The sequence below is a fragment of the Drosophila bipectinata genome, chromosome 3R, assembly GCF_030179905.1.
Source record: "Drosophila bipectinata strain 14024-0381.07 chromosome 3R, DbipHiC1v2, whole genome shotgun sequence".
Lineage (NCBI taxonomy): Eukaryota > Metazoa > Arthropoda > Insecta > Diptera > Drosophilidae > Drosophila > Drosophila bipectinata.
In genome coordinates this window covers 23,401,400-23,428,314 of record NC_091739.1, presented here as the reverse complement: position 1 = coordinate 23,428,314, position 26,915 = coordinate 23,401,400, and the positions used below count along the sequence as shown (strand labels likewise).

General features: G+C 44.5%; 6 protein-coding genes across 51 annotated transcripts in view; 2 read left to right on the top strand and 4 right to left on the bottom strand.

Moving 5' to 3' along the window:
- slo (calcium-activated potassium channel slo) overlaps window positions 1–13,797 on the bottom strand; it is a 45,443-nt gene extending 31,646 nt beyond the window's left edge. For 31 of the 43 annotated variants that reach the window (XR_011443396.1, XR_011443397.1, XR_011443398.1 and 28 more), the window contains exons 1-8: window positions 13,778–13,797; window positions 11,316–11,750; window positions 10,995–11,194; window positions 6,469–6,807; window positions 2,539–2,697; window positions 2,219–2,330; window positions 1,739–1,890; window positions 1,282–1,449 (exon numbers count right to left, since the gene is read on the bottom strand). Coding sequence is in view for 40 of the 43 variants with exons in the window: in XM_070282011.1 (XP_070138112.1) it covers window positions 1,282–1,449; window positions 1,739–1,890; window positions 2,219–2,330; window positions 2,539–2,697; window positions 6,469–6,807; window positions 10,995–11,057 (993 nt within the window). In the remaining 3 variants the exon portion in view is untranslated. Of the gene's footprint in view, window positions 1–1,281; window positions 1,450–1,738; window positions 1,891–2,218; window positions 2,331–2,538; window positions 2,698–6,468; window positions 6,808–7,295; window positions 8,049–10,994; window positions 11,195–11,315; window positions 11,751–13,777 lie in introns of those variants that run through there. The other 12 variants (XM_017233863.3, XM_017233857.3, XM_043211740.2 and 9 more) reach the window with 1 other exon arrangement.
- A 660-nt stretch (window positions 13,798–14,457) lies between these two features.
- Ppox (protoporphyrinogen oxidase) lies at window positions 14,458–16,000 on the top strand. Its single transcript, XM_017233944.3, has one exon. The coding sequence runs from the start codon at window positions 14,576–14,578 to the stop codon at window positions 15,998–16,000; it is 1,425 nt and encodes a 474-aa protein (XP_017089433.2). The 5' UTR covers window positions 14,458–14,575.
- Window positions 16,001–16,040: 40 nt separating this feature from the next.
- LOC108120326 (bolA-like protein DDB_G0274169) lies at window positions 16,041–16,692 on the bottom strand. The gene is made up of 2 exons (XM_017233945.3): window positions 16,338–16,692; window positions 16,041–16,281 (listed from the first exon to the last, which is right to left on the bottom strand). The coding sequence occupies exons 1-2, from the start codon at window positions 16,629–16,631 to the stop codon at window positions 16,123–16,125; spliced, it is 453 nt and encodes a 150-aa protein (XP_017089434.2). The 5' UTR covers window positions 16,632–16,692; the 3' UTR covers window positions 16,041–16,122.
- Window positions 16,693–17,931: 1,239 nt separating this feature from the next.
- Window positions 17,932–21,935, bottom strand: LOC108120315 (CLK4-associating serine/arginine rich protein). Of its 3 annotated transcripts, XM_017233925.3 has the most exons (6): window positions 21,618–21,935; window positions 19,774–21,531; window positions 19,580–19,670; window positions 18,879–18,975; window positions 18,688–18,793; window positions 17,932–18,623 (listed from the first exon to the last, which is right to left on the bottom strand). In XM_017233925.3, the coding sequence occupies exons 1-6, from the start codon at window positions 21,812–21,814 to the stop codon at window positions 18,068–18,070; spliced, it is 2,805 nt and encodes a 934-aa protein (XP_017089414.2). In that variant the 5' UTR covers window positions 21,815–21,935; the 3' UTR covers window positions 17,932–18,067. The 3 variants fall into 3 exon arrangements, with proteins under 3 accessions (XP_017089414.2, XP_070137474.1, XP_017089415.2); XM_070281373.1 differs by lacking the exon at window positions 17,932–18,623 and having other exon boundaries at window positions 18,691–18,793; window positions 19,576–19,670; XM_017233926.3 differs by lacking the exon at window positions 17,932–18,623 and having other exon boundaries at window positions 18,691–18,793; window positions 19,621–19,670.
- Window positions 21,936–22,051: 116 nt separating this feature from the next.
- LOC108120324 (uncharacterized) lies at window positions 22,052–23,652 on the top strand. The gene has a single exon (XM_017233943.3). It carries the CDS (start codon window positions 22,453–22,455, stop codon window positions 23,620–23,622), a length of 1,170 nt encoding a protein of 389 aa, XP_017089432.2. The 5' UTR covers window positions 22,052–22,452; the 3' UTR covers window positions 23,623–23,652.
- A 136-nt stretch (window positions 23,653–23,788) lies between these two features.
- Window positions 23,789–26,885, bottom strand: ash2 (Set1/Ash2 histone methyltransferase complex subunit ash2). 2 transcript variants are annotated; one of them, XM_017233941.3, is made up of 7 exons: window positions 26,657–26,885; window positions 26,417–26,601; window positions 26,019–26,363; window positions 24,890–25,267; window positions 24,552–24,832; window positions 24,070–24,327; window positions 23,789–24,008 (listed from the first exon to the last, which is right to left on the bottom strand). In XM_017233941.3, the coding sequence occupies exons 1-7, from the start codon at window positions 26,770–26,772 to the stop codon at window positions 23,904–23,906; spliced, it is 1,668 nt and encodes a 555-aa protein (XP_017089430.1). In that variant the 5' UTR covers window positions 26,773–26,885; the 3' UTR covers window positions 23,789–23,903. The 2 variants fall into 2 exon arrangements, with proteins under 2 accessions (XP_017089430.1, XP_017089431.1); XM_017233942.3 differs by lacking the exons at window positions 26,019–26,363; window positions 26,417–26,601; window positions 26,657–26,885 and adding an exon at window positions 25,352–25,588.
- Between the last annotated feature and the right edge of the window lie 30 nt (window positions 26,886–26,915).

The window sequence follows — 26,915 nt, the reverse complement described above, 5'->3', positions numbered from 1 at the left end:
TTGCAGTTAGGCACAAAAAAATTATTTAATGGGTAAGAAGTCGGGGCAGGACATTGACACCCATGGGATGGCTATAACCTAAAAGCGTTTTGGTTCGGAATAATCTGGTATAGGTCCATTTGTTACACAAATATGCGGCAGCCAGCATTAAAGCATGCAAAAAACATTGATCCGTTGGATATATATTAATATGGATGTATTCAACTCCTTCTCTAACCAAGAGAACCCTAAATTGTCCCTAACCCTGGGCTGTGTGTGTTGTGGTATCAAGTATCAGGTATCGGGTATCTACAAATCGTTCATTACAAAAACCAAAGCAAATTGAAAATTTGAACCGAAAAGTGATAAGGTAACTGCATGCATAAGTATCGATTATGGGAAAAAATTATCGAATGGGCTGCGTGAACGAATGAATCGAGTGCCACAGCCGCGTATGGACGCTCGTGTTTATCGGGTGTTTACCGGATATCGCTCGGATATAGCCGGGCGGGTGTGGGCGTGTGGTGTTGTTGGTGTGACTAGTTGTCGTATACGGTACTGTTACGGTAACGGTAAAGATAAAGGTAAAGAAAAGGTAAACGCGTTAAGCTTTGGTGATGAGTTAAGCTAACGAAACTTTTGGGAGGATAAACGCAAATACGAAACTCAGCCGCAAGGCCTCAAATAAAGTTCCATAATTCAAAACTTGTGCAGCGGTATTATTATGTCGTTCTATGTATTTACATAAACGTGGCATGTACATACATACAAAATGTTGTATAAATGCATTTAACAAATGTTTTGAGTATTAGGTCTATTGTTACGTAAGAGAGAGAGAGGGCAACGGGTCAACGGGGTCAACGCATGGTTACGCTATGGTTACATCTAAGTTATTCGAATTCAGTATCGAGTATTAAGTATCGAGTATCGAGAGTGCTACACTCTGGCTAGTACTGGTACTTGTACTGGTTTGCTCTGGCTACTCAACTATTATTTCTGAGCACAACTGTACTATGTACTATTAAGTAGTAGATTAGGCGGCAACCAAAACTTAAATCATTCACACACTTCAGCACTTCCAACCCCGCTGAGGCTTGGCCTAAACTCAATAGGGCGTCGAGGTAGACAGAGGTTATTTTTAATAAAGAGAGAGAGAAACGCTTGCTAAATCTGTATAATATTTATATTCGGTTAAAACTAAAAAAAAAGCTTAGATTTATTGGTATGTCTGGTGTGTGTTCAGACGAGTATTTGTTGAATTTAATCAGTGGTTTGCACTGGTGCACTTGTTTGCGAACTTACCAAGCCGACGAGCAGAAAGAACACGAGAAATGTTCTTCCCAGGACAGTCTCACAGTAAACGTCACCATATCCTACCGTTGACATGGTCACAATTAGGAAATAGACACAGGTCCAATACGATAAACGATGAGCATTATTAAAATCCAGCGGATCGCCAGAGTTCTCCAGCTAAATTTTAAGTAAATGCAAATGGAATCATTTCTCAACTCATCGCTACTATTGGACACTCCAATTACACATCCATATTTACAAAACGTTTATTAATATAAATACAAAGGTGTAGGGTATCAGGTGTGCCCCGTCTCGGACTTTGTAGCGGCGTGCCACGAGGCGTATACGTAATATATCTGGACTAGACACATGCCACGCACTGTCACAAAGTCACACAGGCACAGGCACACCTGATTCCCGGGTGTGCTGGTGTATTAGAGTTGAATGTGGGTGTGTTTCTACATACCAGATGTATAATGCCCGCTGCTGTTAACCACACGGATATAAAAATTGATACTAGTTGAGCCAGGCGTATGGAGCTCGATGTTTTTAGTACGTTTAAGTATTGTAAAATATCTGGAACAGTCATGAGACGTAGCGCTCGAAGAAATCGAAGACCTGTTCGCGATAATACACATGGTATTTACACAATTGCATACACGTTGATGTTTCATAGAGAGTAAGGCACATTGCATGCATACAAATCGATCAGGACACCTGTTGCTTCGCGTGTCATTCTAGATTCTGAGTTCTGGGTGTGTGTGGGAGTTACTTTACTTTACTTTACGTGTTAGCGTGTGTTTAAGTGGGACGTGGGGAATAATTACTGGTATCTGATTGCATTTCAATCTTAAATCCATCACCGATTTGTATGCATATAATATTTTTGGAATTTTCATTTTCATTTTTTAGTTTAGGATAATTTAATAGGGAGTTTTTCGCTTACCGATCCATGTTCGATCTAAATATATTGATACGAAGGACGGGGGTATTGTAAAATAATCTACAAAACTGTACATTTCTAACATAAACCAAAGCTTATCGGACGCCGCTATGAACTGTAAGAGATTGTCAGATTGAAAGAACAAAATAATGTTTAAGAATTTCTCATATAAATCAAAAAGGGAAATCATCATCGCTCCAAACCAATTGATTCAAATTAATTGTTAAATCAACTCAGTGTGTGCGCTGGTGTGGTCAGTGTGTCAGTGTAAAGGTCAGTGTTGTTTTGGGCTTCTCCTGTCCGTGTGGCAGTGTGCAACTTACTCGTATAAAAAAGTAAACCATAAAAAATATATTGAATGCGAGATCGATCTGTTGAGTAATGTTATTACTCCATTTTTGGCATCTTTCGACTTCTTCGCTAGATGCATCAACAAAGTATATAATGAGGGATGCAATGCTGAGTATAAATACGAGTACGACCTGAAAAGGAGAATTTAAGAAAGTGTTAGAAAGGACTTGATTAATTAAGGATAAGCCACAAAACCGACTCTGAGTGGGCAGTGAAGCAAACATAAAGTGTAGTTCATATAACTCATAAATTTATGGCCTTTTCCCCACATAATACATACGAATAAAAAGCCTCCCAATCTCAACAGCTGCTACAATTCAATTCCATAAATCACTGCCTTGTCAGATGACAACCACACTCGAACGCTTCATTGAACCTCCCAGCTTCCTACTCCCAAAAAGAGGAGGAGAATTTCCGTTGAGACAAAACCATAATCGAAACCCGGCTCGGAAAGGAAAAGAAGACCGCAGTAATGTGCATTTTTAATTGCACACTCTGGCCCTGGACTCGGATCTGGCTCTCACGGATCATTTGATTCATGGGACACGGCGGCGTCCGGGCTGGAAACCTGCGGCTGCTGCGGCAATTAGTCGGGGCACCCCGCTGATAAATCTGCGCCGGTCATGAAAGTTTTACAAGGTAATTTCGGATGCAATCGGAAGGCGGCCGGAGGGGGGCTTAAATGTCAGGGATAGCTGCCAGCAAACGGCCAACCGAGGTAGTTCAACTTTGGCCGGCTGCACTTTACTGCTTGTTATGTACGTATGAGTGGGTATCTGGCAATGTACTTAATGCCAATGTAATTGTAATGGCTGTCGCTATCGTTTCGTAATTACTCGGGTAATCGAAAGTAGAAAAGAAACGAACCACAAGAAATACGGAAAAACTAAATTTGGCACGGAGCGGGCACGCAAGCTATTTACTTAGGGTCATAAATTGAAATGTCTTGGCCCGGGCTGTTTACTCATTACTCTTCCGCTGCGGCTCATTGTTGGCATGCAAATTACACCCATACATTCCCATACATACACCCCACAAACACAACCCACAGGACTCACACAGGCACACAACTTACAATCTCCTTAGAAAGTAGTTAGTTGCGCAATAAAGTTTTTGGCAGCAGACAAACTTTGCTAATATCAGAAGCCAGACAAGAATTTTCAAGTAAACGGCAAAGAATTCTCGACGTCTCCGGGATTGCGTATACGTCATGTGGTGTCAGTCAACTGACATTTTCATTAGCCCTCCTGATCCGCAACAGAAAACCTAATGAAATCCCACTCCCGCCCCTGGGGAACGGAATCTGACGTCACAAGCAGGCCCCGATGACTGCAGTGGGTAATAAATGTTGGAGGCAATATGGCGACAACGTTGTCTGATGTCTTCACTTTCTCTGGCCCGTGAAAACTGGGTCAATCACTCAGAATTGGGAGCCGAGCAGACTCTTCCCGGCTAAGAGAAAAGCACTTAAGCCCTGCTGCCACCAAATTGCATCAGCGTGAACTTCAAATCTGGGTCACGAAGCGAGAAAACACGTGTCCCACTCATAACATTTTCAATTCGATTTGTTCGCCCCCTCCAAGCACTCGCCATATGATTTGTTCTCGCCACTTTCATGGCCATAATTCTTCGAATACAGTCATCAATTTTAAGAGCCACAACGGCCGGCAGTTTAATGGCCGAAACACTTGAAAATTTAAGACTCGCTCTATTTTTTGCACACACTCGCATTTATGGCGTGACCAAGTGCAATCGGATGTGGGCGCTGTGGTCTTAAATGCTGACTTTAAGCCCTTGCAGGCGACTTCCGCATCGGAGTGGCGTTGGGAATACCAAAGCCAATTAGTGTCAGCAGCAGGGCTTCAATCCGATTAGAGTTTATCAGAAAGTGTCTTCTTATAAAATCAGTTCAGAGTGCAAAAAATCATAAGATTGCCATTTATGCAATAAAAATGTACTCTTTAAGGAAAAAACTTTTCAAATAAATGTAGAACCTGAAGACCAGTGAACCATTTCATGATAAGCTAGGAAAAGTGAAATGGCAGAACAGCAGGCACGAATTGTGTAATATCCAAATGGCAAGCCATTTATTTTGGTAGCCACAATAACAACGGCTAATACAACAGCGCCAACAACAGAAAGGATAAACAACGAAAAAAGAGGCCGAAAGGACCTCTTTCCGAAACAGCTGCAGAACCAGAAACAGAAACGAAACGAAGCGGAGTGTCTGCCAAACAGCAAAGCCAATTGGCTGCCAAAGGCTGGCACACCACTACGAAAAAGTGGAGAAAGGAATACCAATACCAGGAGCCAGCTACTAGGCCTGGTAATAAACATTCGCAATCTCCTGGCACCACCCACGCCACCCACTATTCCCAGCCCCAACCCCGTTTTCGGGAGAAAGTCAAAATGTGCGCCGCGTTTCATCGATTTTCCTGGTTGTGCGGCTGGCAGCGGAGCCTTTTAGAGAATTTCCTTTTAAGCGGCTGGTATCCTGGCATTTGCCATATTATTTACTGTTATTTGTTGTGGTTCCTTTGGCACCCCCGTCACTTTTCCTCACACAAACATATGCATACCTCATTTCTTGGGGCCCGTTTCCCGTTATTAGCTGAAAGCCAAGCGGGCTGAGGCCGAACGGGGGAGAAACTATCGATAAATGTGCCAGACACAGGGACCCACTCAGCAGGGGGTGGGTGTAGCTGCCTGTTGGGGGAGGCGGGTCTGGGGCCCATGTACAGTGTAGTACATGCGAGCATGGTAATATTCGTTCATCGACTGCTGTGCAATTGTGTCTGCCATTGTTGTCGCTTTTGTTGTCGGGCCTGTCAGGAGGCAGCATTGAACTGCCAAGCGGTGATAGTGCGTGGTCTAAGGATATGGATTGCCAGCATTTGACCCCATGCAGCCGGCCAGGGCTTGTCACACCGCACTGTGGACAGGCTGTGTCCTTGACAGCCAAAGATTGGTTTTTGCTCTGGCTTACAAGTTGATATTCAATGTGATGCATGTTACCACGAATACCACACAAAAGAAAATTACAGTTCCTTCAGAATGGAATTTTTGCATGACAACCTAATACCTGATGGTATAAACTACACTTAAAAATATTCTTCGAAACATTGACCTAATTTGTTTATTATTTTGAAATACATTCCACGACAAATACTAATATCCCATAGATAAGCTTTCAACCAAATTGTCGGCAAGTTCAAATTCAAATTCTTATCGAATGCATTACTTCAAATACCCAATAATACCCATTAAATAGCCACTGAGCTCGTTTGAGTAATTAACTAACTCCCTTTAATGGATGGGCGGTACAACATGACGTATGCGTAATATTTGAACAAAACTGATTTCAATCGGACTTAAGGGCGTAAGGCAGGCCCTCGGGAGCCTTCATGTTAATTCCATCGCAGGCAGTTCAAAATGGAAAACGCCATCCAATCCTCCCACTCCCAGCCATGTCAATTTGTGCTCATGTATTTATTGTACATGGAAATGGCACATTTACTTAGCTGCTTCCGCTGTTGACACGAAATGGCTCCTCGCCCCCACTTTCTCCACCAAAATAAGGCAATCGCAAACAATTTCTACACGCAACTGGGAGCCAGCAAATGTTGGACGAAAACTTTTCCAAATGCATTGCGATGGCACTCTGTTTTCCGGCACTCTGCGAACTTTCGTCAGCTGCAGCCATGGACAAGGACACGTCAACGTTGTATCAATATGGCTTGCAATAATTATACCAGATATTTGAATTATTCATTGGATTTAGAGAGGAAGCGACACTGAAGAAAAATCTAGGTGAATTAATATTGCCATATGTTTTATCGAGAAACTCAAACCCTCATGTATTATAAATGGTTGGGGAATACTATTATAAGGAATATACTTACCAAAATTCGACCAGTTGTTGTTTGACCCGAGATAAGCTCTCCAGCCCAGTCTTTTGCTTCTGTCATAAAGGTGCCCTCGAACTCCTGTTTGTTGCGGGAGGCCTTCTGCTCCTTCTGCTTGGGGTCGTTGGGCCCCAGGTCGGGCTCCTTGCGGCAGCAGATGAACGCGAAGGCTCGCCATAGCAGCACCACGAGCAGGCCAGCAAGGAATGTAAAGATGCTGGACAGCAGAAAGCACCAGTACTTGCGCACCTTGAGACAATCATCGGCATCGAATGGTGAATCTGTTGGATCATCGGCCAATGATTCGACAGTGCTTTGATCACACCCCGACATCCCCTGAAAATGTGAAGAGATATGAAACCAATTAGCTTCCTCGGTTGGCAATTAGTTGACTAAATTTAGCGTAAATCCATACGATAACTGGCGGAAACATTGTTTACGTCATACACTTGACATTTAAAATCAACGGGAATGGTTTACTTATAGTATACGTAGCACTCGGGGTGCAGTACATATAGGATATATTTCTCGACTTGGCGACGCTGGCAATGTAAACAAAATGTGCCTGGCCAAGGGTATGAAAACTTAGCGCGAAATGAGTTCATAAATAATAGTCTTGAGATTATTTAGCCAAAAAGTTTTTATTTTTATTATTTCACAGAAAAAAGAATAATATAACCACACTGAAAATAATATTTTGTGATCTCATTAATCAAAATGTAAAAACATTATTATTGCTTGGGATCCATTAAGTCTATGAATAATTTTTATGAATTAATAATATGCATATAACTATATCTTTAAGATATATTCCCCATCCTTACATTTGTCAATGTGCTGGTGAAATTTGTGCCTATCAGATCGCTTGCCATTTTGGCTGTTTACATTGCGACCCAAACAAACACACGCGCACGAATTAATTTTGTTGTGATATTCGGATGGCTTTTTCTTTTTCAAGTGCATACGAGTACTACGGGTACTAGACAACAACAACGGAATCCGAAAACCAAAATTCAAAAACTGAACGTAACGCCAAAAGCCTCACAATGCGAAACGGAACGAAAACTTGGCCCGCCTTTTATAAATAGCATCAAACAAATCTGTTATTTTTAAAGTGATCTTCTCCTCGGACACACGCACAGCGCACAGCGACACGAGCAACGACAAAAATTCTCATAACATTTTCCCACCGAGCACTCAACACCGACACCGATCCCTGGGCACTGGGCAAAGGCCATCTACTTGGGCATTGATTCCTCCGATCGGTATCTGTATCTGTATCCGATCCACCCACTTATTAGCTTGTTGAACCGAAATTGCATTCACTTTGGATTGAATTTATTGGGACAATCACAGAACTCTCAGGCAAAGGCCAACGCACTCGCTGAATCACTGCACATAGGCATGTGTATTTGCAATTTATATAGTATATACTATATGTATTCGTATGTATTATTATTATATTATGTGGATGTCACACACGACGCGGCACGCACGCTACCCGAATCCGAATCCGGCTAAATGAAAAAGGAGGCACCGAGCGAACCGCACAACTGGCGTCCACCAACTGAACGAGCCGTTTTCCAATTGCGAATGCCCCGCCGGCGGTTCCCAACGATTACGGCGTGGGCCTCTATCTATATCTCCTGGCTCAGGCCCATACTCACTCGCTCTCTATCGCTCTATCTGGCTCACCCACTCTCCGGGGCTCTCCGGCGGATAGCACCTCTCCGGCTGACCGCGAAAAGTGTCAGGGCAGGCGACAAACTTGAATTTAATTAAAAGGCAACGCGACGACAAAGAAAATTGAATTGGGTATTGGGATAAAGAGGATATACCCTAACAATAGGGTAATCATATTTCTGGGTCTTAAGGACATTCGAGACTTACTTTCTTCATAAGGCAGTAAAATATTTTTAATGTTTTTCTTTTGAAATAAATGGTAATCAGTATTAGTATTTTGGATAGTAATATTTTAGAAACCAAGTCCTTTAACATTACAAGGTTGGTAGTACCCTGGGCTAAGGCAGTGAGCATTCTTTGGATAGAAAAGTTAGTGTGTGTGCTGCCTACAATGAATTATTGTTACAACAAGAAAAAACAACGTCAGGCCGAATATAAATAAATAAATTATGAGTTGCTTCTATACATTTTTGTTTTGTCTCTCGCTTGGTCTTCTGCGCCTATACACACACTTTTTGCATTCCTTTTTGTGACCCCACGGGCCCCGGGCAGCACTTGGCCCCAAATGGGGGAGAGTTAGTGGGGGTCTAAAGCGAGGGTACGGTGTGGCAGGTTAACGGGAACGTGAACGTTAACGTTACTGCTACAGTTAACTCGGGCGAGTCACGCCATGCCGCCGGTTAGCTGTCGTTTCATAATTTACGCGCTTTGTTTGCTATTTCCTGCGGGGGCAGCCGTGGTAACAAGTTGGCCCAGTTTGTTTGCACATGCCACTATTTCCACTGGCCATAATTGCTCATCATCCCTTAAAGCTCTATTACCCCCTGACCTCAGCGTGCTGCCTCGAATCTGCATTATCCCCTCCGGCAGCCCACCATCATCGTCATCATCAAAAGCCAACGACGTGCATTTTATTTATAGTTCTCATTTTCAGATTATTTTTTCTCTATATTTTTTTTTTTGCGATGCTTGGGCGGTTAGGTTCTTTGCTTCATTGCATTTACGCAATTATAAATAGAGAAGGAGAAAAAAATTGTTATTCAATTTAATTTGGCTAACTATTTTTGAATATCATTAACCTTGAATTTTGTCGCTCGGTGGCGTATGCGCGATATTTAAGAAGACTTTTTCAGTTCAAATAAAAGAGAACTTTGACACTTTAATAAAGGAAGAACCTAATAAAGTTAATCAAAACAAGAAAGGACTGAGACGAAGTTGAAATAACTAATTGAGTTATAAGATATCGGATAGGATAGGAGGATGCAAAATTATTATTATTATCGGCTGGTGATTCTGATCTATACCTTTTAGGGTCGGTACAAAATTATAATACCCTTTGCAAGGGTATACAAATAATATTTGCACAACTGAGCATTTCTTTCGAAAGTAATTTGATTGAATTTTAAACTTTTTTTTCAAAGTATTCTACTTGCTTGGCTTTGTGGTTGTTTTCCTGTGTGTGAGATTATTTTCAGAGCCCTTTCATCGATCCAAGCTAGAATGCAGTTGGCCCACGTAGAATGAATTATTTATAGCGCCATGTCCAGTGACTAGAACTTTGGGCCCAGATGGGGAATATTTTTCGGTTGAGTCGCCTTAACTGGCCCTAAGACACTGTGTGCCAAGTCAGCAGAATCAGGCGCCTACATAGCAGCTGCGACTAATGAATGCGGCCGGAATAGATAGCTAACGATATAAATTATGCCGCCAGAGTGAACCGCAGAAGCGATTTTGCTGTCATTTGACAGGGGGGCGTCGTGGTGTGGCAGGGAAGGATGAAAGGTGCGGCTTAAAGGGGCTCTGAATGCGGACACCAAACCAATCTAACGGATGAAGTCACACGACTGCCGGTGGATTGATAATAATTTACATTGCGAACTATCGATTTTCGGGGGCGTGGGTGATTCCCTGACCGCCTCTATCTTGACGCATGTCCGTCAAAGCGAAACGCTCGAACGGCAAAGGTATAAGGCATAAGGCAACGGCAAGAGGCACAGAAAAAGACACACTGTCAGAGCCAGAGGCAGAGAGAAAGACAGACAACTGACGAAGCTGACAAATACCCTTCGACTTTTTGAGCAATTTATGGCCAGCACTTGGCCCGCTGATTGGGGCCGTTGATTGCTGGCCACCGTTGGTTGGACATTGTCCAAGGCCGAAGGGCTTAGGCTGCACTTGGTCAGTGTAGGGTGGACGGTGTGGGTCTCTGTGTGCCACATTCTCAAAGGTCACGCGAGCCCCTGCGTACGAAGGGGAGCTTCGGCCACAGGGGGCCATAGTGATGGAAATCCCATTTATTAAATGAAGCGAAACGAATTCGAAATGGAGAGTAAAACGATTCTTAGGGCGTTGGCGGGTAATCACTTGTAAAAAAATGAATAAGGATCATAAAGTATATTATATAATACAAGTTTTCAGTTGAAAAAAGACCACATGAATAATAAATATGAATAGAAATCAGATAATAATAATGGGTCGTAATTAGTTCCCTGGGTGGGGAATATGTATAATAAATAACTAAGAAATAGCCATAGGTCAGTGGGTCGTTAAGATAGTGTAATATTTATTTAGAACCTGATAATGTCTGTTGAATATTGAGTTCTATATGCAAATCAGATGATAAGAGCTCTAATAACGTGTAATAATCAACTTTTCATATTAAACTGCAATGAGAACTATCAATGTTTTTGTAAAACAAATGCCTGTGATTGATTACTGATAACATGACCTGGGGTCTCTGGGGTACCGATAAGAAGAGCTCTACGATTCGGGTTGGTCTTTCAGAAGCTCTGCGGTTATACGGGTATTTTCTGATTCACGTAAGACTTAAAGGGCTTTACCTTTGGCATGATGGGCGGATAGAACGGTGGCAGTTCGTGACAATTTGGACACCAGCTGGCCATTTTTGATGGATCGGTGTGACCACGGCTATTCCAATTAGAGCCCTCAGTGTTGTCGTTGTGGTTGTTTCGATGGGTTTCGATGTGTTTTTGGTTGTGGTTGTGATTGGTATTGGTCCCTCCGTTTTCATATTCGCTTTCTTTTCGGAAAAGTTTTTTTTTTTTTGGTAGGTGTGGTATTGCGAATCGTATATATGTGTGTTGAAGATGGGTGGTGTGGGTGTTTTTTGGTGCAATTTGGGTGGTGGGTGGAGTACTCACCTAGTACAGGCTAAACCACCGAGGCAGGGCTCCAGGGCTGCCAACATTCACACGCTCAAATCGCACATCAATAGACGATTTGTGTTGTTGCAGCTGCGGCTTGGCCTCGCAAATGTTGCACGTGCAAATTTTCAGGCTTTTCACGTATTCCGTTTTCGCTGTAGACACTTCTTGGCTGGCTATTTCATAGTTGCATTACAAATTTGTTTATTTCTTCATTATTTAATTGTTGGTATTTAGATTGGTGTTATCAGATTCGTTAACATTATCAGGTTCATTGTGCGTTTGTTTGTTTCTTTCTTTCTAGTTTTGATCGATAGTTTGTTTTTAAATTTGAATTAGAATTGGAAATTGATTAGAAATCCGTTTATTCACACTGCTCATGTTTCCTTCAATTTTTTTGTTTGCCTACGAAAATTTTCCTTCTTTATTAAGCTGCAAGAGATTTATGGGGTTGAGCGATATATTATATATGAAATATTATTTAAATTGGCATAGAGCCGCCGAGCACGGTAATTAATTATATTTTTTAGTTATGCTGTCATCGTTATTTTCTCAGCGATTTCATTTTAATTTGTTTATGACCACCGAAATTTGTCAAAATGATTAAATTAAATATTTTTAATTTTTGTTATACGCTGTTAGTTTTTAGTACAACAACTAACCTTTTACTAACACAATTTTCCATTGGTGGAAAAATGGGTAAGGATGGAAAAGCAAGGCGGTCAAGTAAATAAATAAATAAAGACGCGAAACAAACTTCAAAGCAGAATCAGCAGCTGAGAGTCGGTTCGGGAGAAGCTCCACCGCTCTCGGACTTTTTCTCAGTTTCTCTCGCCGCCGAGATTTCTCTCTTTCTCCCGTCTTCGGGGATTGCGGAATGGCGTCTGCGCCTTCGAGCGAATCCGAAAATCTGCCTGTGAAAAGCTTTTTCTTCGCTTGCCAACGACGCACATGAATTCTGATTAAGCATACGCCATGTAGGCCCAAAAAATTATTATAATTAATGTATACTTTAATATAATTAAAGATGAGATTATTACGATTATTTTATAATTTTTCTATATTCATAATTTTATTTGACACTTTATAGCGAATCTCTGCCGTCCCCGGGCTGCGTCCTGTTCCCTGCGGCCTGTCGTTGAAACGGAAACACACTGCCCTAGTTTTTAGTTTTCCTTCGTGTCACACAGAAACACACACACGCACAGCACAATCCTCGCCGCACACTCACTGACATGCACTTAACAAGGTGCTTAACGTGACTTCTAACAATGGGAGCAGGACGAAAATCGAGTCGAATGAAAGTTGCATTTTCATAATAAATAAGCAGCGACACAATTTCCCAAGCACGCAAACGAGCTCTGATTGCAATAGGATGTAGGTGGTAAGTGGTAGGTGGTGGGTGTGGGTGGCCGTAGGAGGTGAGCGGAACCGAAGGGGAAATGTAAACAGAGCTGAGCTCTCGTCCTGGCCGCGCATTGAACTCACTTGGATTGGGGCTTCGGTGCCTGGCTTTGTAGATATCTGTATCTACTCCCTGACACAGACACTGTTAAGAATACAGATACAGATACGGATTCGCACGCACACAGGCGACTGCTTTCGGCCAGTGACTGACTGACACACATATACCACGAAACGCGCCCACGATGGCAACGAACACCAAACGGACAACGAGTAGGAAGCAACAAAAATAACATTGACGATGGCGACGACGACAACCGCTCGCCGGGGGCCGGAGGCCGAAGGACGGGGGGGAAAAACGGGACCACGAACCAGCGAACGATACAACTGTATCTCCGGACTGTATCATCGGGTCCTTTCGTTTTGGGAACTTGTGGTGTGCTCGTTTTGTGCGTTCGCATGTGAAAGAAAAACTGGCTCACTGTGCCGTATCTATGACTGTAAGTATGCGCATGAGTGTGTGTGTGCGGTTACTTGTCTGTGTGTTCCCCTAAAACCAATGTATCTTTTTAATGAAAACCTGCAGCAGAGCCCTCGGAAACAAAAGCCCAACTATCGCTATTTTTTTTAATCTTTAACATTTTTCAGTTAATGGTCGGGACTTAAAGTTTTTTGACTCCCGTATAATCACGATTTGCATTTAAAGGCACACGGCCAAACACGCACACCTCTCGGTCATGCTATTTTAATTGAATTTCCTGTGTGTATGTGTGTCGCACATTTTCACATTCACTGAGCCCGTTTTCAACGGATACCGAATTTTTCAGAATAACTGTTTCCCATAATGACTTCGATAATTGATATAATTTGCGTGTAGTCCTTGTTTTTCATTCAGATTTCTTGTAATTAGCAAACGCTTTTTGAAAATTTTTCACTTTCTCATGTGGGTGTGTGTATAAGTCCGTATACATATATGCGAAAGGCACTTTTTCCACACAGCCCCACTCACACACTCACGGAACCCAGACGCGACGCGCTGCGGCCTAAGAACCAACCTTTCTCGTCAGCAGCGTATACAATTCTGCGCGATGTCGACTCCGACGACTTGCAACTCGGTGGCAGGGACCGCTGCGGACATGGATACGGACGGCTCAAGCTCGGTTCCGAGCTTTTCGGAGTGCCGCGGTTGCACGATAATGGACGCTATGTTCGATTCATCAAAATAGGCGCCAAAACCCATTCACTATGAATGAGCGTGTGCAACTGTGTGCGTATTCCTGTATTTCTACCATTATCTGCGATGCACACGTGGCGTATGTGGAATGTTCTTCAAAAACTATTGCCTATTTTTCGGGTGGGATATTTTTGGAATTTTATGAGGTCATTATTTCAATTAAACTTATTAAACATGCTTTTACAAAGATAGAAAAAGAGATTTTTTGTTTTGTTTTTCTTTTATTTACTTATATTCAAATAAATCTTTGTACTTCTCTTAAAAATATTCTCAAAGCAATTAAATTTATAAAGTAACAGAAGATGGCTAACGGAAATTATTTAATTAAGACAGCTATAAATATTATAAGCAAAATAATCTATGCCAATTAACCATAATCATTATTTATTAAAGAACATCTTTAATTTGAATTAACGAACGGGCTCCTAAACTGAGGGGGGTCACACTGTCAACATTTTTTATTGTTTTTAGAGATGAGCTTTTAAAATATCGGTACCGTGACCTGGCAACCCTGCCCGACGTAACCGGCATTGAGATTTCAGTTTCTATTAATAATATTAAATTGATAATACACTAATACTCCATATTAGGAAATCAGGTGATAACCGTTTAAAGGACCATGACGACGGCTGTGCTGGGCGGCGGACTAAGCGGCCTCTCCGCCGGGTACTATCTACTGCGCCGGTTTGGAAAGCCGCTAACCATCTACGAAGCGGCTCCCCGAGTTGGAGGATGGGTGAGGACCGAGAGTCGCAAAGATCGGGGCTTTATCTTTGAAAGCGGGCCACGTACAATTCGACCGGTTGGTATCCCTGGAGCCAATACGTTGGAGCTAGTAGAGGAGCTGCAGTTGGAAGTAAAGCCTATTACCCGCAGTCATGTGGCAGCCCGGAACCGAATGCTTTACGCAAAAGGCCAACTTTGCCTGTTACCCAACAGCCCAAAGGGTCTCTTCGGTGTCAAGCCGCCCTTCACAAAGCCTCTGTACAAGGCGATACTACGGGACCTAGTCGCCGGGAGAACGCCGACCAAGCTAGAAGACGAATCCATATACAGCTTCGCGGAACGTCGGTTCGGTAAAGAGATTGCAGACTACGCTATCAGTCCAATGATCTGTGGAATCTGCGCCGGTGACGCTCGCGAAATCAGCGTAAAATTTTTAATGGAAGGGCTCTTTGAGAAGGAACAGAAGTATGGCGGTGTCCTGAAGGGATCCCTTATTTCACGGTTTAAGGGTAAGATAGATGAAGGAAAGGAAGGCCTCTTTGCCCAGGGTCAGCCGAAGCTTTACTCCCAGGCGCTGCAGGAAAAATGGGCCATGTATGGACTTACTGGAGGGTTGGAGACACTGCCCCGTGCAATGAGGAAGTACCTTGGGGAGAGGGATGTCAACGTGCAGTTAAGTAACGAGTGCAAGAATTTGACCTTCGGAGACTCTGGTGTTCGGATGACAGTTAAGGACGCAGATGTACCTGTGGATCACATCGTCTGTTCCTTACCCGCCCACAAATTGGCCCCATTGGTTAAGCTGCAACACCCTTCACTTTCCGCCCAACTACTGGAAATTCCTTACGTGGATGTGGTGGTAGTAAACATTCAATACCAAGGACAACTTCTCAAACAAGATGGTTTCGGCTTGCTGGTTCCCCCCGTAGAGAAACTCCCCATTCTAGGAGTCATTTTTGATAGCTGCTGCTTCGACATGGAAGGTAACACAGTGCTTACGGTCATGATGGGCGGCCACTGGTTCGATAAGTGGTTTGGCGATCGCCCCAGTCAGAAGCAAATTCTGGATCTGGCCACTCACCATGTGAAAAAGATTTTGGAAATTCGCGAGGATCCCAAGTTCAGCCGTGTTCACACGCTCCACAAGTGCATACCACAGTATACCGTTGGCCACAAACGTCGAGTGGACAATATCCGAAAGTACCTTAAGACTTATAAACTGCCGCTTTCCCTCTGCGGAGCCGCGTACGACGGAGTAGGAATCAACGATGTCATTCTGTCTGCCCGACGTCAGGTGGAAGCACTGCAGCTGGCCTAGTGAAAACCATTCCCTGAAACTATCCCTGTATTTCCGTATATTTCATTGGTGATTTTGTTATATTTGTGTAAGATGGATTTGTGTATAGTAAAGTCTTTCCTTTGTACATAGATAGATCGCTATTACTTTCCATGGCCTCCCAAACAAGGCGGACTCTTCTCTGGCGCCTGCTCGGGCTCCCACTGTTTCGGCGTCTTGGCCTCAATGGAAAGAGCATGCATAAATTCAAATCCTGCCTCTTTCAGAGCATTTTTTATCGTGTCATTCACCAGGCGGTGCCGCTAAAATTAATCTTTTATTAGTTATCCATCAGAACGCTTTGAGCTAGCAAACAAACCTTAATCAGCGTCAGGTCGTTGAACTTTTCTGAGACCACAAACACCCGAAAGTGGGATTCAGAGTACTTAGGAACATTGTGCTGAGGCGATTCGTTGATGACCTCCAGGTACACCGGCTTCAGCTGCGAGTTAAGAGCCTTTCGCATCGCCGACTCAATGGGAGGATACTGTGCTGCGTCCTGGGACATGGTTGCTCTGGGGTTGATGTGTCCTAGGCTAGTAATTGTGGGTGTCAGTTGATTCAGGTTTCGCAAGGAAACTCCAGCGAAGCGGCAGAGAGTTGAATTTAACATTTTCCCAGTCGCACAGCTGTTTACAATTACATAAACATCTGCCTGACAGGGCTGCCTGACACTCAAAAAACAGAGTTGCCAGTAGATTTATTTGTAACGGAAATTTAAATTACTTAAAAACAGGAAAAATAGGAAAAGGAAAAATAACTTCTTGCAGGTAAATCGGGATATGTATCAAGAAAATATTTGGCCTATATCATGGCCGAGAATATCATAATAAACCCAATTTATTAGAATACAAAATCTAAGCTAAGGTTCAATGTATCAAAAATTAAAAAGTTGGTATTTTTACCAAAGACCATATGGCAGCTATAGGATGTAGTCGGCCCGTAATTATAATAATACCCTCTATGAGTGATGGCTATATCTTCCCCAATTCTCATCCGATTCTCAAGCGGAGTACCTTTAACAATTTCTGGATCGATTTGCCACCATTCTGCATTAAAACCCTGAGACAAAATATTTTTTAGATTTGTTGTCCATTTTTCGTGATGGGATCCCTTGAAAATGGGGTTTTCCCCTATATGGCCCACAGTGATGGCTATATCTACCCCAATTCTCATCCGATTCTCAAGCGGAGTACCTTAAACAATTTCTGGATCGATTTGCCACCATTCTGCATCAAAATCTTGAGACAAAATATTTTTCAGATTTTTTGTCCATTTTTCCTGACGGATCCCCTGAAAATGGGGTTTTTTGCTATAGGGCCCACAGTGATGGCTATATCTTCCCCAATTCTCATCCGATTCTCAAGCGGAGTACCTTAAACGTTTTCTAGATCGATTTGCCACCATTCTGGATCAAAATCCTGAGACAAAATATTTTTCAGATTTTTTGTCCATTTTTTCTGACGGATTCCCTGGAAATGGGGTATTTCGCTGTAGGGCCCACAGTGATGGCTATATCTTCCCCAATTCCCATCCGATTCTCAAGCGGAGTACCTTAAACGATTTCTGGATCGATTTGCCACCAATATGCATCAAAATCCTGAGACAAAATATTTTTTAGATTTTTTGTCCATTTTTCCTGATGGGTCCCCTGAAAATGATGTTTTTCGCTATAGGGCCCACAGTGATGGGTATATCTTCCTCAATTCTCATCCGATTCTCAAGCGGAGTACCTTAAATGATTTCCGGATCGATACTCCACCATTCTGCGTCAAAATCCTGAGACAAAATATTTTTCAGATTCTTTGCCCATTTTGTCCCTTGAAAATGTGGACCAATAAAACAAACGTTTCAGAAAATACAAAGATTAAACGTGCGAAGTATTTAATACAAATAATTATCCAAAAGGGGACTTAATTTAATACATCTTAAGTTACTTTATTGGGGGCCAAAATCAACAGATAACGCAGCTCATGCTCCTGATAAGTTTCCTAAGCTTACAAATAATCAAGCGAATATCATAATCAAATCTCATTTACACTTTTAGAATCAGTAGTCTACTAGTTTCTTGAGCTTTGGAGGAGCTGAAATAACCACACGGCCCCGATTTGAAGAACCACTGTTGCCACTTGTTCCATGACTGAACTCTGCCTCTCGGTCACGATCACGTCCCCGCATATGCTGATGCTGCTGCTGTTGCTGTCTATACCGATCGCGATTCCTATCCATGCTGCGGTCTCGTTGTCGTCTGCGTCTTGACTGGCTCCTTCGACTGCGTGAACGTCGACGGTCTCGACTTCCGCTGCGCCGACGGCTTTGTGACCGTCGCTTTCGTTCCCCGCGACTTCCACTCCGCGATCGGGATCTTTGTCTTCGATTATATCTCGGACTTGGTGTCCTAGACCGGCGTCTCCGCTCTGTGCGACTGTTGCTGCGTCTGCTATGTTCCTCTGGCGGAGGACTCCTTCGACGACTGCGCGATCGACTGTGGCTACGTCTTGACGAAGATTTGATCATCATACTTTCGGAGCCCACCGACTCAGCCTCACTTCCAGACAGTTTGCCGCTGGAGGGCGTTCCGTACTTGTGGCGCAGCTCGCGACGCCTGTGAATATGGAGATGTGAGAGGACTGGCCATATAACGAGCCACCCACATCGACTATACTCACCTTCGGCGTAACTTGAGCGCCAGTTCGCGCATCTCATCTTCGCGCTCCTGCTGCTGCTGTCGCTCCCGCTCCGTTTTTTCTATTTCTGCCCGCTTGTCAGCTTTATCTGAAAAAATAATATTCTCAGTAACATCCCTGTATAGCTTTAGAACGTTATTGGTGAACATCACACTACAATCCAATTGGCTTACATTGCCTGTTCAGTAAATTCTGCATCTTCCGCTTAAGCCGCTCGCGCAGATTGGGCCGTCCAGTTCCTGATCCGCCACCACCGGCGTGTCCAGGTCCCTGTAATTGTCACAATAAACCCATTTAGAAGAATTCGCATCATCGTGGATTTTATAAAGGGAGCAGGGGCGCACGGTCAAGAGTGTCGGGTTAAGGGTTCGGCCAAGGTGCCTAGAGTCCATAAGGGAGTTCTAATACTTAAGAAAAGGGAAAGCAAGCTTCGCTCCTGAAACTTTCAATACCTATGCAGGGGGATTTTAAAAAAGGAATAAGAATTGAAAAAAATTAAAATTCTGTCTTTAAGCTTAGAAAAATATTAAAAGAATAACTGAGAAATAGAAAGAAAATCAAGTTTTAAAAGATATGAAAAGGGTGAAAAATGCATTTTTAGCCCCGATGCAGTCTGGATTGCATGTGCATCGCAAGCTCATATTCACATTCTCATTCTCGAGACCCGCTGCTACGACAAAGGAAATGAAACTATGAATAGACAATGGAAGGGGCAGGGATGATAAAATGGTTGGGGTTAAGGATGGAAAGAGAACACGGTGCTGCCTGGTCGGGTCCGAAAGTTGTTCATTGGTTTGGATAGGAGGCTAAGGCGTGAATTTTGTGGTGTACTCCAGTTTGGTGGGACATTGGACATGTGGCTTTGCTTACTGACTTTGGTTTCGGTAGCAGAACTATATTTGCCTGTTTGATTACCCGTGCTGCTCGATGACATGGCCGGTTGAAGAGCGTGAGAACGCTCTGACCTGGAATAGACGTAATTTCAGAGTGAGTTCAAAGTCAGCATTACAAAATAGCAGGTTATTCTTTGGCTGTTTTACTTTACCACTCGCTGCAGCAATAACTTACGCAGTATCCACGTCCACATCGTCCGAATCGTCTGCTCGTTTCCCGGTCTGGGACTGTTGCTGTTCCTCGTTGTCACTAGCCTCGCTGTTCTCTGCTGCCGACGATGATGATGATGTGTCATTGGCCCTTTTCCGGCCATAATAACGCTTTAGAGGCGGTGGCGGCGGCTCCACCACTTGCGGTGGCGCCACTGCAGGAGCAGATTGGTTTAATAATCGTGAGGGTATGGGATAACTGATCATTGGTGGAGCAGCTTTCGATTGTTGCTGCTGAAGCAGCTTCACCGCAGTCAGAGTAGATGTAGTGGTAGTGGTTGTAGTGCTCAGGCAATAAGTACCAGCTGGGGATTGTGCTGGAGGTGTTTGCTTCTTTTTGGGGCGACTCCGAGAACGGGAGCGACTCCTTCGCCTGTAAGAACTTGCACTTGAACTTCGCGAGGAATAGGAGTAGCGTTTCCTTGACCTTTTGTAGCTGGGACTGCGCGATTTGTATCGCTTCCAGGAACCTGAACGCGACCGAGATCGAGAACTTGATCGCCTCCTTGATCTGGATCTAGAGTAATATCTCCTACGGCGGCGGGATCGCGTCCTGCTCCTGCTTCTTCTATGGTAGCTCCTACTGCGGCGATTTCTTCTACGACTTCCACTGCGACTTCTCGACGCCGAGCCGCTTCGGGAACGTGACCTGGAGCGGGAACGGGAATGCCTCCTGCTGCGCTTTGCTGATTCATTCATCAGTTTCAGCTTGTCGAGATTGTCTTTGACCTTTTGGGCATAGGAAACTGAAGAAGCGCCAGCGGCGGCCACCGCTGCTCCACTACTGGCTTTAATGCAAGACTCGCCCAATGTCAAGCCTGGTTTGGAAAGGCTGATGGTGATTTTAGAGTGCGGCTGCATCTCATCCTCGCCACCGAAGGAGGTAATGTAGGTGATTTTCTCTGGACCCGCTTCAGAAGGCGATGGCGATCTGGAATCGCTGTCGTCCTCCTTTTCCTTGTCATTTCCCTTGCCGCCACCCTTTTTATCCTTATCCTCTTTGGCAGCGTAACTGGGAGGGCTAAATGGGCGATTGGCAATTCTTCGCTCCTTTTGCGCCCTTCTTTCCCGTCGGGACTTGCGTCCACTTAATAGCATCTTCTCCTGCTCTTCCTCGCGGGCGATACGCAAGGCGTCTGCCTCGTCTGCATCCTTGGTCAAGTGCGAGAAGAAATCATTGCTTTTCATTCCGTAGTTGCGGCCGCAGGCGTTCAGCTCATGAGCTTGAGAGGTATCCAGTTTTCCAATGTCAATAGACACATCCATATCGATATCCGAGTCTGATTCGTCAGATCCATCACCCTTTTCTCCGGTTTTTATGACCGCTCCGGCTGTAGCCGTAGAAGTTGAGCTTGCAGCCCCAAAAGGTTGCGGGCCAATAGTGGCTGGATCACCAGCATCATCATACGAATAACCAATGGTAGCACCCCCCGTTTTCTGCTTTTTCTTGGCCAAATTTCGCTCGGCCTCTAATTGTGCATTTGCTCCAAACTGCTCCTCCAAGTAAAGCTGATGCAGAAACTTATCCTCACTGACGTTGAGAAAGTCGTTCTGGGCCAGAATGCGATACCGCTCATAGTTCAACTGCCTCTCCTCGGCGCTTAGTTCTGAGTCTGGTTCTCCGAACTCGCCAGTGTTCTTGGTAACTGGAGGGATGTAATCCAGGTGAGCACGTACGTCAAACCTGTCAATCAGATTATCCTGCTGCCCCTGCCACGGCACACTGTAAAATGAACACCCAATTAGTCTTCCTGTCCACCAAAAGTCGGTCATAAAAGAATGGTCAAACTCAAACTCAATATCACTTGCATGATTGCGGCTCCATCGCCAGCGGCTGCCACTGCAGGATCCAAATATATTTTGCTCCGCCGGCCGTGTAGCTGTAAGAACTGGGTGGGATCCGCTTGTATCTTGTCGTAAAAGTACTGTCTGCGCTCCGCCCGTTTGCGGTAGTCAACGATCAGGCCGCGGATCTTCCGCTCCTGCTTGCGCGCCTCGTGCCACATGATAATCTGTGTTCTCGCTGCGCTTGCCGGTTGCCAAATGACCAGGATGCACACAAATATCCTGTCACGCCCGGCGTTTTTATTCGACTCCTGTACTTGATGTCGCTGGCACTTTACAACACTATGAAGAGCCAGACTAAAAATGTGGCAACCTCATGTTTGTGTAATATTTAGTGTTGCATAACATAAAATAAAGGGTTAATAAAGATCCAAAAATTACTTTTTATGGGTCACCAGTTAAAAGATTTAATTAGAGCTTAAGAAATAAAATAAATCCTAAATAGGATTAAACAAATTTCAAATATATTCAAAGCAAAATTTATTTTTAAAATCGTTACCGTTATTTTTTGCCTTTCTGGCAACCCATTGAAGCCTGCGCCCTGTAGTCCTTCGGTGGTGGAAAGAAAATGTAACAACAAAAGGATAATAAATAACAGGCTAAACTGGAATGGGCCACAACACAACAATTGACGCTCAGATCCTTTTGCGGCATCGATTTTAAACGGGAACAAGATACATCCACAGATACATCCATTGATAGAGGAGATACATCCACAGGATACAATCACACTGCTAGGCTCACACCCACGGGGATTTATTGAAAGAACGAGTCCAGCTCGTTTGCGGATCCTGTTTTGATGTCCTCGAGTAGACGCTTCTACTTCACGTCGGAGCTGGAGGACAATGAGGGGGCAATGGAAAACAACAACAATGAAAGGGAGGTGGAAGCTGACAAGGATCCCGACAACGATCCAGAGGATGCGGAATTCCTTCAGGAAGTGCCATACTCGTCGAGTAGCGTTGACCGCAGCTCGGTGGGCTCGATTCCATGGGCGGACGATGCCATCAAGAAGAACCTACTGGCCTGGGAGCGGGTGGAGCGCCTGCTGAGTGGTGAAGATTCCCTGGAAGACGAGAAGGAACCAGAACTGCGTAATGAGATCACTGACTGGCAAAGGAAGTTTCCGAGTTTGCTAGGTCGAAAGACCCGCTACATGCGACACCATAGCTTTGACAGCCAGGCCCGTGAGGAGATTGACTCGATTTCCAATCTCAGCCTAAACTCCCTAGACGACGAAGACGATGACGAGGCGGAGGATGGGTTTCTTACCCCTACCGCCGAGCGCCACCATCAGCCTTTGACGAGAACATATCAGCGTTCGGGTCAGAAACTAGTGGATCTCCTAGACAGGGATCTGAGAGTAACCTCTATTTCTGTCAAACTACTTAAGCGCCAGCGATCCCATCAGACTGAAATGCCCATCTCAGCCTCTCATACCCAATCCTCGGCTAACCGCTTGCGGATGCCACCTATCCTTAACGTGCTGGACACCAATCGTCGCTTTCGGGGATTACTGAATAACCGTAGCTTCGTGCAACTAACCCAGGTCCAGCAGCAGCAGCACCAAGCCAAGTCGGCCGTTTTAAGTCACCAGGGCAGCCGATCCTCTTGGCACATGCCCATGGCAGCCAATCGTTTCTTCAACAACAAGAACGCCGTTGTTTTGCCATCGTTAAAGCTGGGAAGGCACAGGGAGTTGGCCACCACTACCGCCACATCTAGTCAGAGCAACTCTAGTGGTGGCGGCGGACACAACAGTCATGGTAATAGCAACAGTTCCTCCACCCGGTCGTCGCGTCAGTTGCCGCCTTTTGGACTGGGAATGAGCTTGGGCAGCGTCTCTAGCAATACGCCATCCACGGGACGTTCCATATCGGCGGCAGTTCACCATCCGCGATCGGAATTCGTCCCGAGTAGCGCCTTCTACATACCATATAGTGCCTCAAAATTTAAAGCCTTCAAGTAACCTCAAGCAATAAAACTGAACCTAAAGGAGGATGAAGTTGTTTTTATGGAAACTTCTGTTGGGGAATATAATTATGATGAAGTTCCTCCTAATCTTTAGAATATTAGGGGAATGTACTTCTTTGGGTTGTATGCGATAGATCCTAGTTCAAAAAATAAGAAAGTAATAAGGTTTATGTTGTATTTCTTAGGTAATCCGTGCTTAGCTCCGGATCTTACATTTATCCAATTATTAAAACTAATTTAATAATATATTATTGTTAACCCTTAACCACTCAGCCTCTAACCCCCCATATTGTCGAGACGCAGACGTCCATCATGCTCCGTAAGATAGAGGGTGTCAGCCAGGCACTGCTCCGTAATTAGCTCCTCTACGCGATCATGCATCTGGAAGTTTATCAGAAGAGTCAATGAAAATGCATTGTAAGGTAAACAGGATATATCTCACCCCCTTGGCTTTTTTCTCAACAAGAACTTCGGGATATTTAAAAGCGGGGCCGAAGTTTACGCTGACCGTGGCACTTTTGTGGATGGAAATGGCAGGAAAGTAGCTACCGGCATAAATGTCCTCGAATGCCACTCCCTGGGACTGCCCGTTCTTGAAGAACTCGATGCGACTGCCCGACAGAATATGCATGTTCTTGAGAGTCTCGCTTACTTTGTCCTTGTCCTCGTAGTACAGATGCGACTTAAACTTGACCAGTGGCTGTGGGAGAACAATGAGATGGTCAACGAGATTGCCAATTAGGGTGGATATAATTAAAGATACATTCAATTGCTGCGTAAAGCTTCATAAATAGGGTGCATCGAAATGTGGGTTAACAAGTTTCCTATTCACAAGCAGGATAATCTTGAATCCAGATTCTTAATTATAAATTAATTTCATAAAAATGGGAAACAAGTTTCTCGAAATATCAATTATGAACTTACACGATCCTTAAAAGTGTTGGGCAAATAATCACGGCCCTTCTCTTCAGGCAGATGGATAAGAAATCCCAGGGTGTCCCCCTCAACATAGGCATCGGTGTAGTGCCTGCCACGACTCTCCGTGAACTTGGTTCCCTTGCGCGAGCGCCAGGAGTAGCCGAACTTGTCGTACCCAAGAGGGGCCTGCAAGTTTCCGTATTCCCTGCCCCATCCCAAACGGGTGGCTGCACCCTCAGGCATTTCCTCGATGGTGATCTCAAAGTACCAGCAGCCACGGTTCACAGCTAAAAATAAGAGAAAGATTTAATATGGTTCATCACAAATAAATGCGTTGTTCTTACAGTGTGTGGCACGGACCATGCAGTAGCCTCTTTCTCCAGTCACAGCCAATCTATCTTCGCTGATCTTCAGCTGCGGTGCCCGATCGTGCAGTGCTAGGAGCACGGAATGCGGCACTAACGTCCGGTACAACCAACCCGGAATGGGCTTGCCGGCCCAGTCAGAGCTCTCATCGAACTCCTGGCGGAACGGAGCATGGGGATCCGGTTCTGCCAATATATACCTGTAACCGTCCTTGTTGAATGGGTGCTCCAGGGGATAGCCATGCGGTGGCAACTTCACATTGGCTGTGATATCTGAGCTGGGGCGGCCCTTCTTTCCCGTGGGACCCGAATCGGCGCCCGGGAACTTGCGCTTCTGTCTATTGTTCTTGGAGAGAGCTGATTGAAAAAATAGAAAAAGGAAATTATTAGCTACGTGACTGGGTAAAGTTCAGTACGGTGGTTTCCCCTTCTCCAGCTTACACTCCTCCTCCGGGAGCGATGACGCCATGGCAGGACAGCGGGATGCCCGGAGACTACCAATTGCGACGCGCTCAAAATCAAATGCAATAAAATTCAAAATCGATTTACGCACACAACGAAGAGAGCAAACAAAAACTATAAACACAAAATCAAGCAAAGCGTAACTATTTATTTTTTAGTGATGAATGAGAATGAGCCGAGTCGTGTTGAGCGCTTCTGCCAGCCCCACAGCACACCACCCCGCCCACAATCTGTGGCTACGTGGGGATACCAGATGTGATTCTCTCGCGCTCCCCACTCTCTGTTTACAAGTGTGTGTAAGCGTTTTCCGCTCGCGTGCTTTGGTGTGAGTGTGCAAAAAAACAAAATACATCAGAAATTACGATCTTTTTTTAGGCTTGCAAAAAAAAAATTAAAACGAAAAAAAAATCGAAACAACAATAAAATTGATATTTCTTCGAATTCCATAAAAATCAAATTCTACTGTAAATAGGGATAATAGTTGTACACAAATGAACACATCATGCCCACTGTGCAAGTATCAGCTGGGAGGCCAGTGTTGCCAATTCGGGCGCCTTTTTATACCCTTGCAGGCAGTAACATGTTCCCTTTCTGATGTTTGTTCATTGGATTTCTGTTCCATGTTTTTTTTTATAGGTAAACTTACTTTGTGTGTAGCCATCGTCAGTCAATTTCAAAGCACCACTCTTGCTCATGCTTTCATAGTTCGGCTTAATGGTGCGAAGGTCTTGAAAGATCAAGCCATACATGGCGCCATGCTCCGAGTGTTCCTCGTAAGTAAACAGCGTCTGCACATCTTTCACAAGCGAGCGTTGAACAGTGCTATACCATGACTGGGTCAGTCTTCGAGGCATTGTGGTCATGGCTTCCCAGTACTGCTCGATGTACGGAATGATTTCCTTGTCCTTACTGAATTGGATTTGCCGCTTTCCCTCTCGGGCAGCTGTCTGCTGCATATTGGCAATGGCACAGTGGCACATCTGAGAAATGGCTGCAAATAAAGTTTGGTTAGAAAGAGGTCGAAGTTGGATGGCAAACACTTACTGGCCTGGCTCTTGCGGAAACTCTCCGTGCCAGAAGCAGAGCAGATCTTGCATACGAACACATAGTTGGTGATGAACGGCAGAATTTTCCCCTTCCCCAACTGGTAGGATAGACAGGACTCGTGCACCCATCGGGAACAAGTGGCGCAAAGTAGCTCAACAATGTTGAGATTCCGTTCTTTCCCGCTAAAAGGTTTCAGTCGTTATCAACCGCACAAGCCAAACAATGCAACCGGCTTACCAATAACAAACGCCGGCAGGTGCTCGGTTTTCCTGCGGTTTCTCCTCCTCCGGATTGAAGTTGACTTCAGAACTGGACTCGGTCGGAGAGTTGGTCTCCATTGGAACTTCTTCCATGGCAATCAGTCTTTTTTTTCAGTCAAAAACCACTAAGTTAAGAAATTATTTGACAGTGGAGTGTGGCCGTCTTCTTTTCCGCAGCTCCCGCTAAAACGCGGACATACCGGCTCTCAAGTCTTTTTTTTTGTGGCCGCCGCATA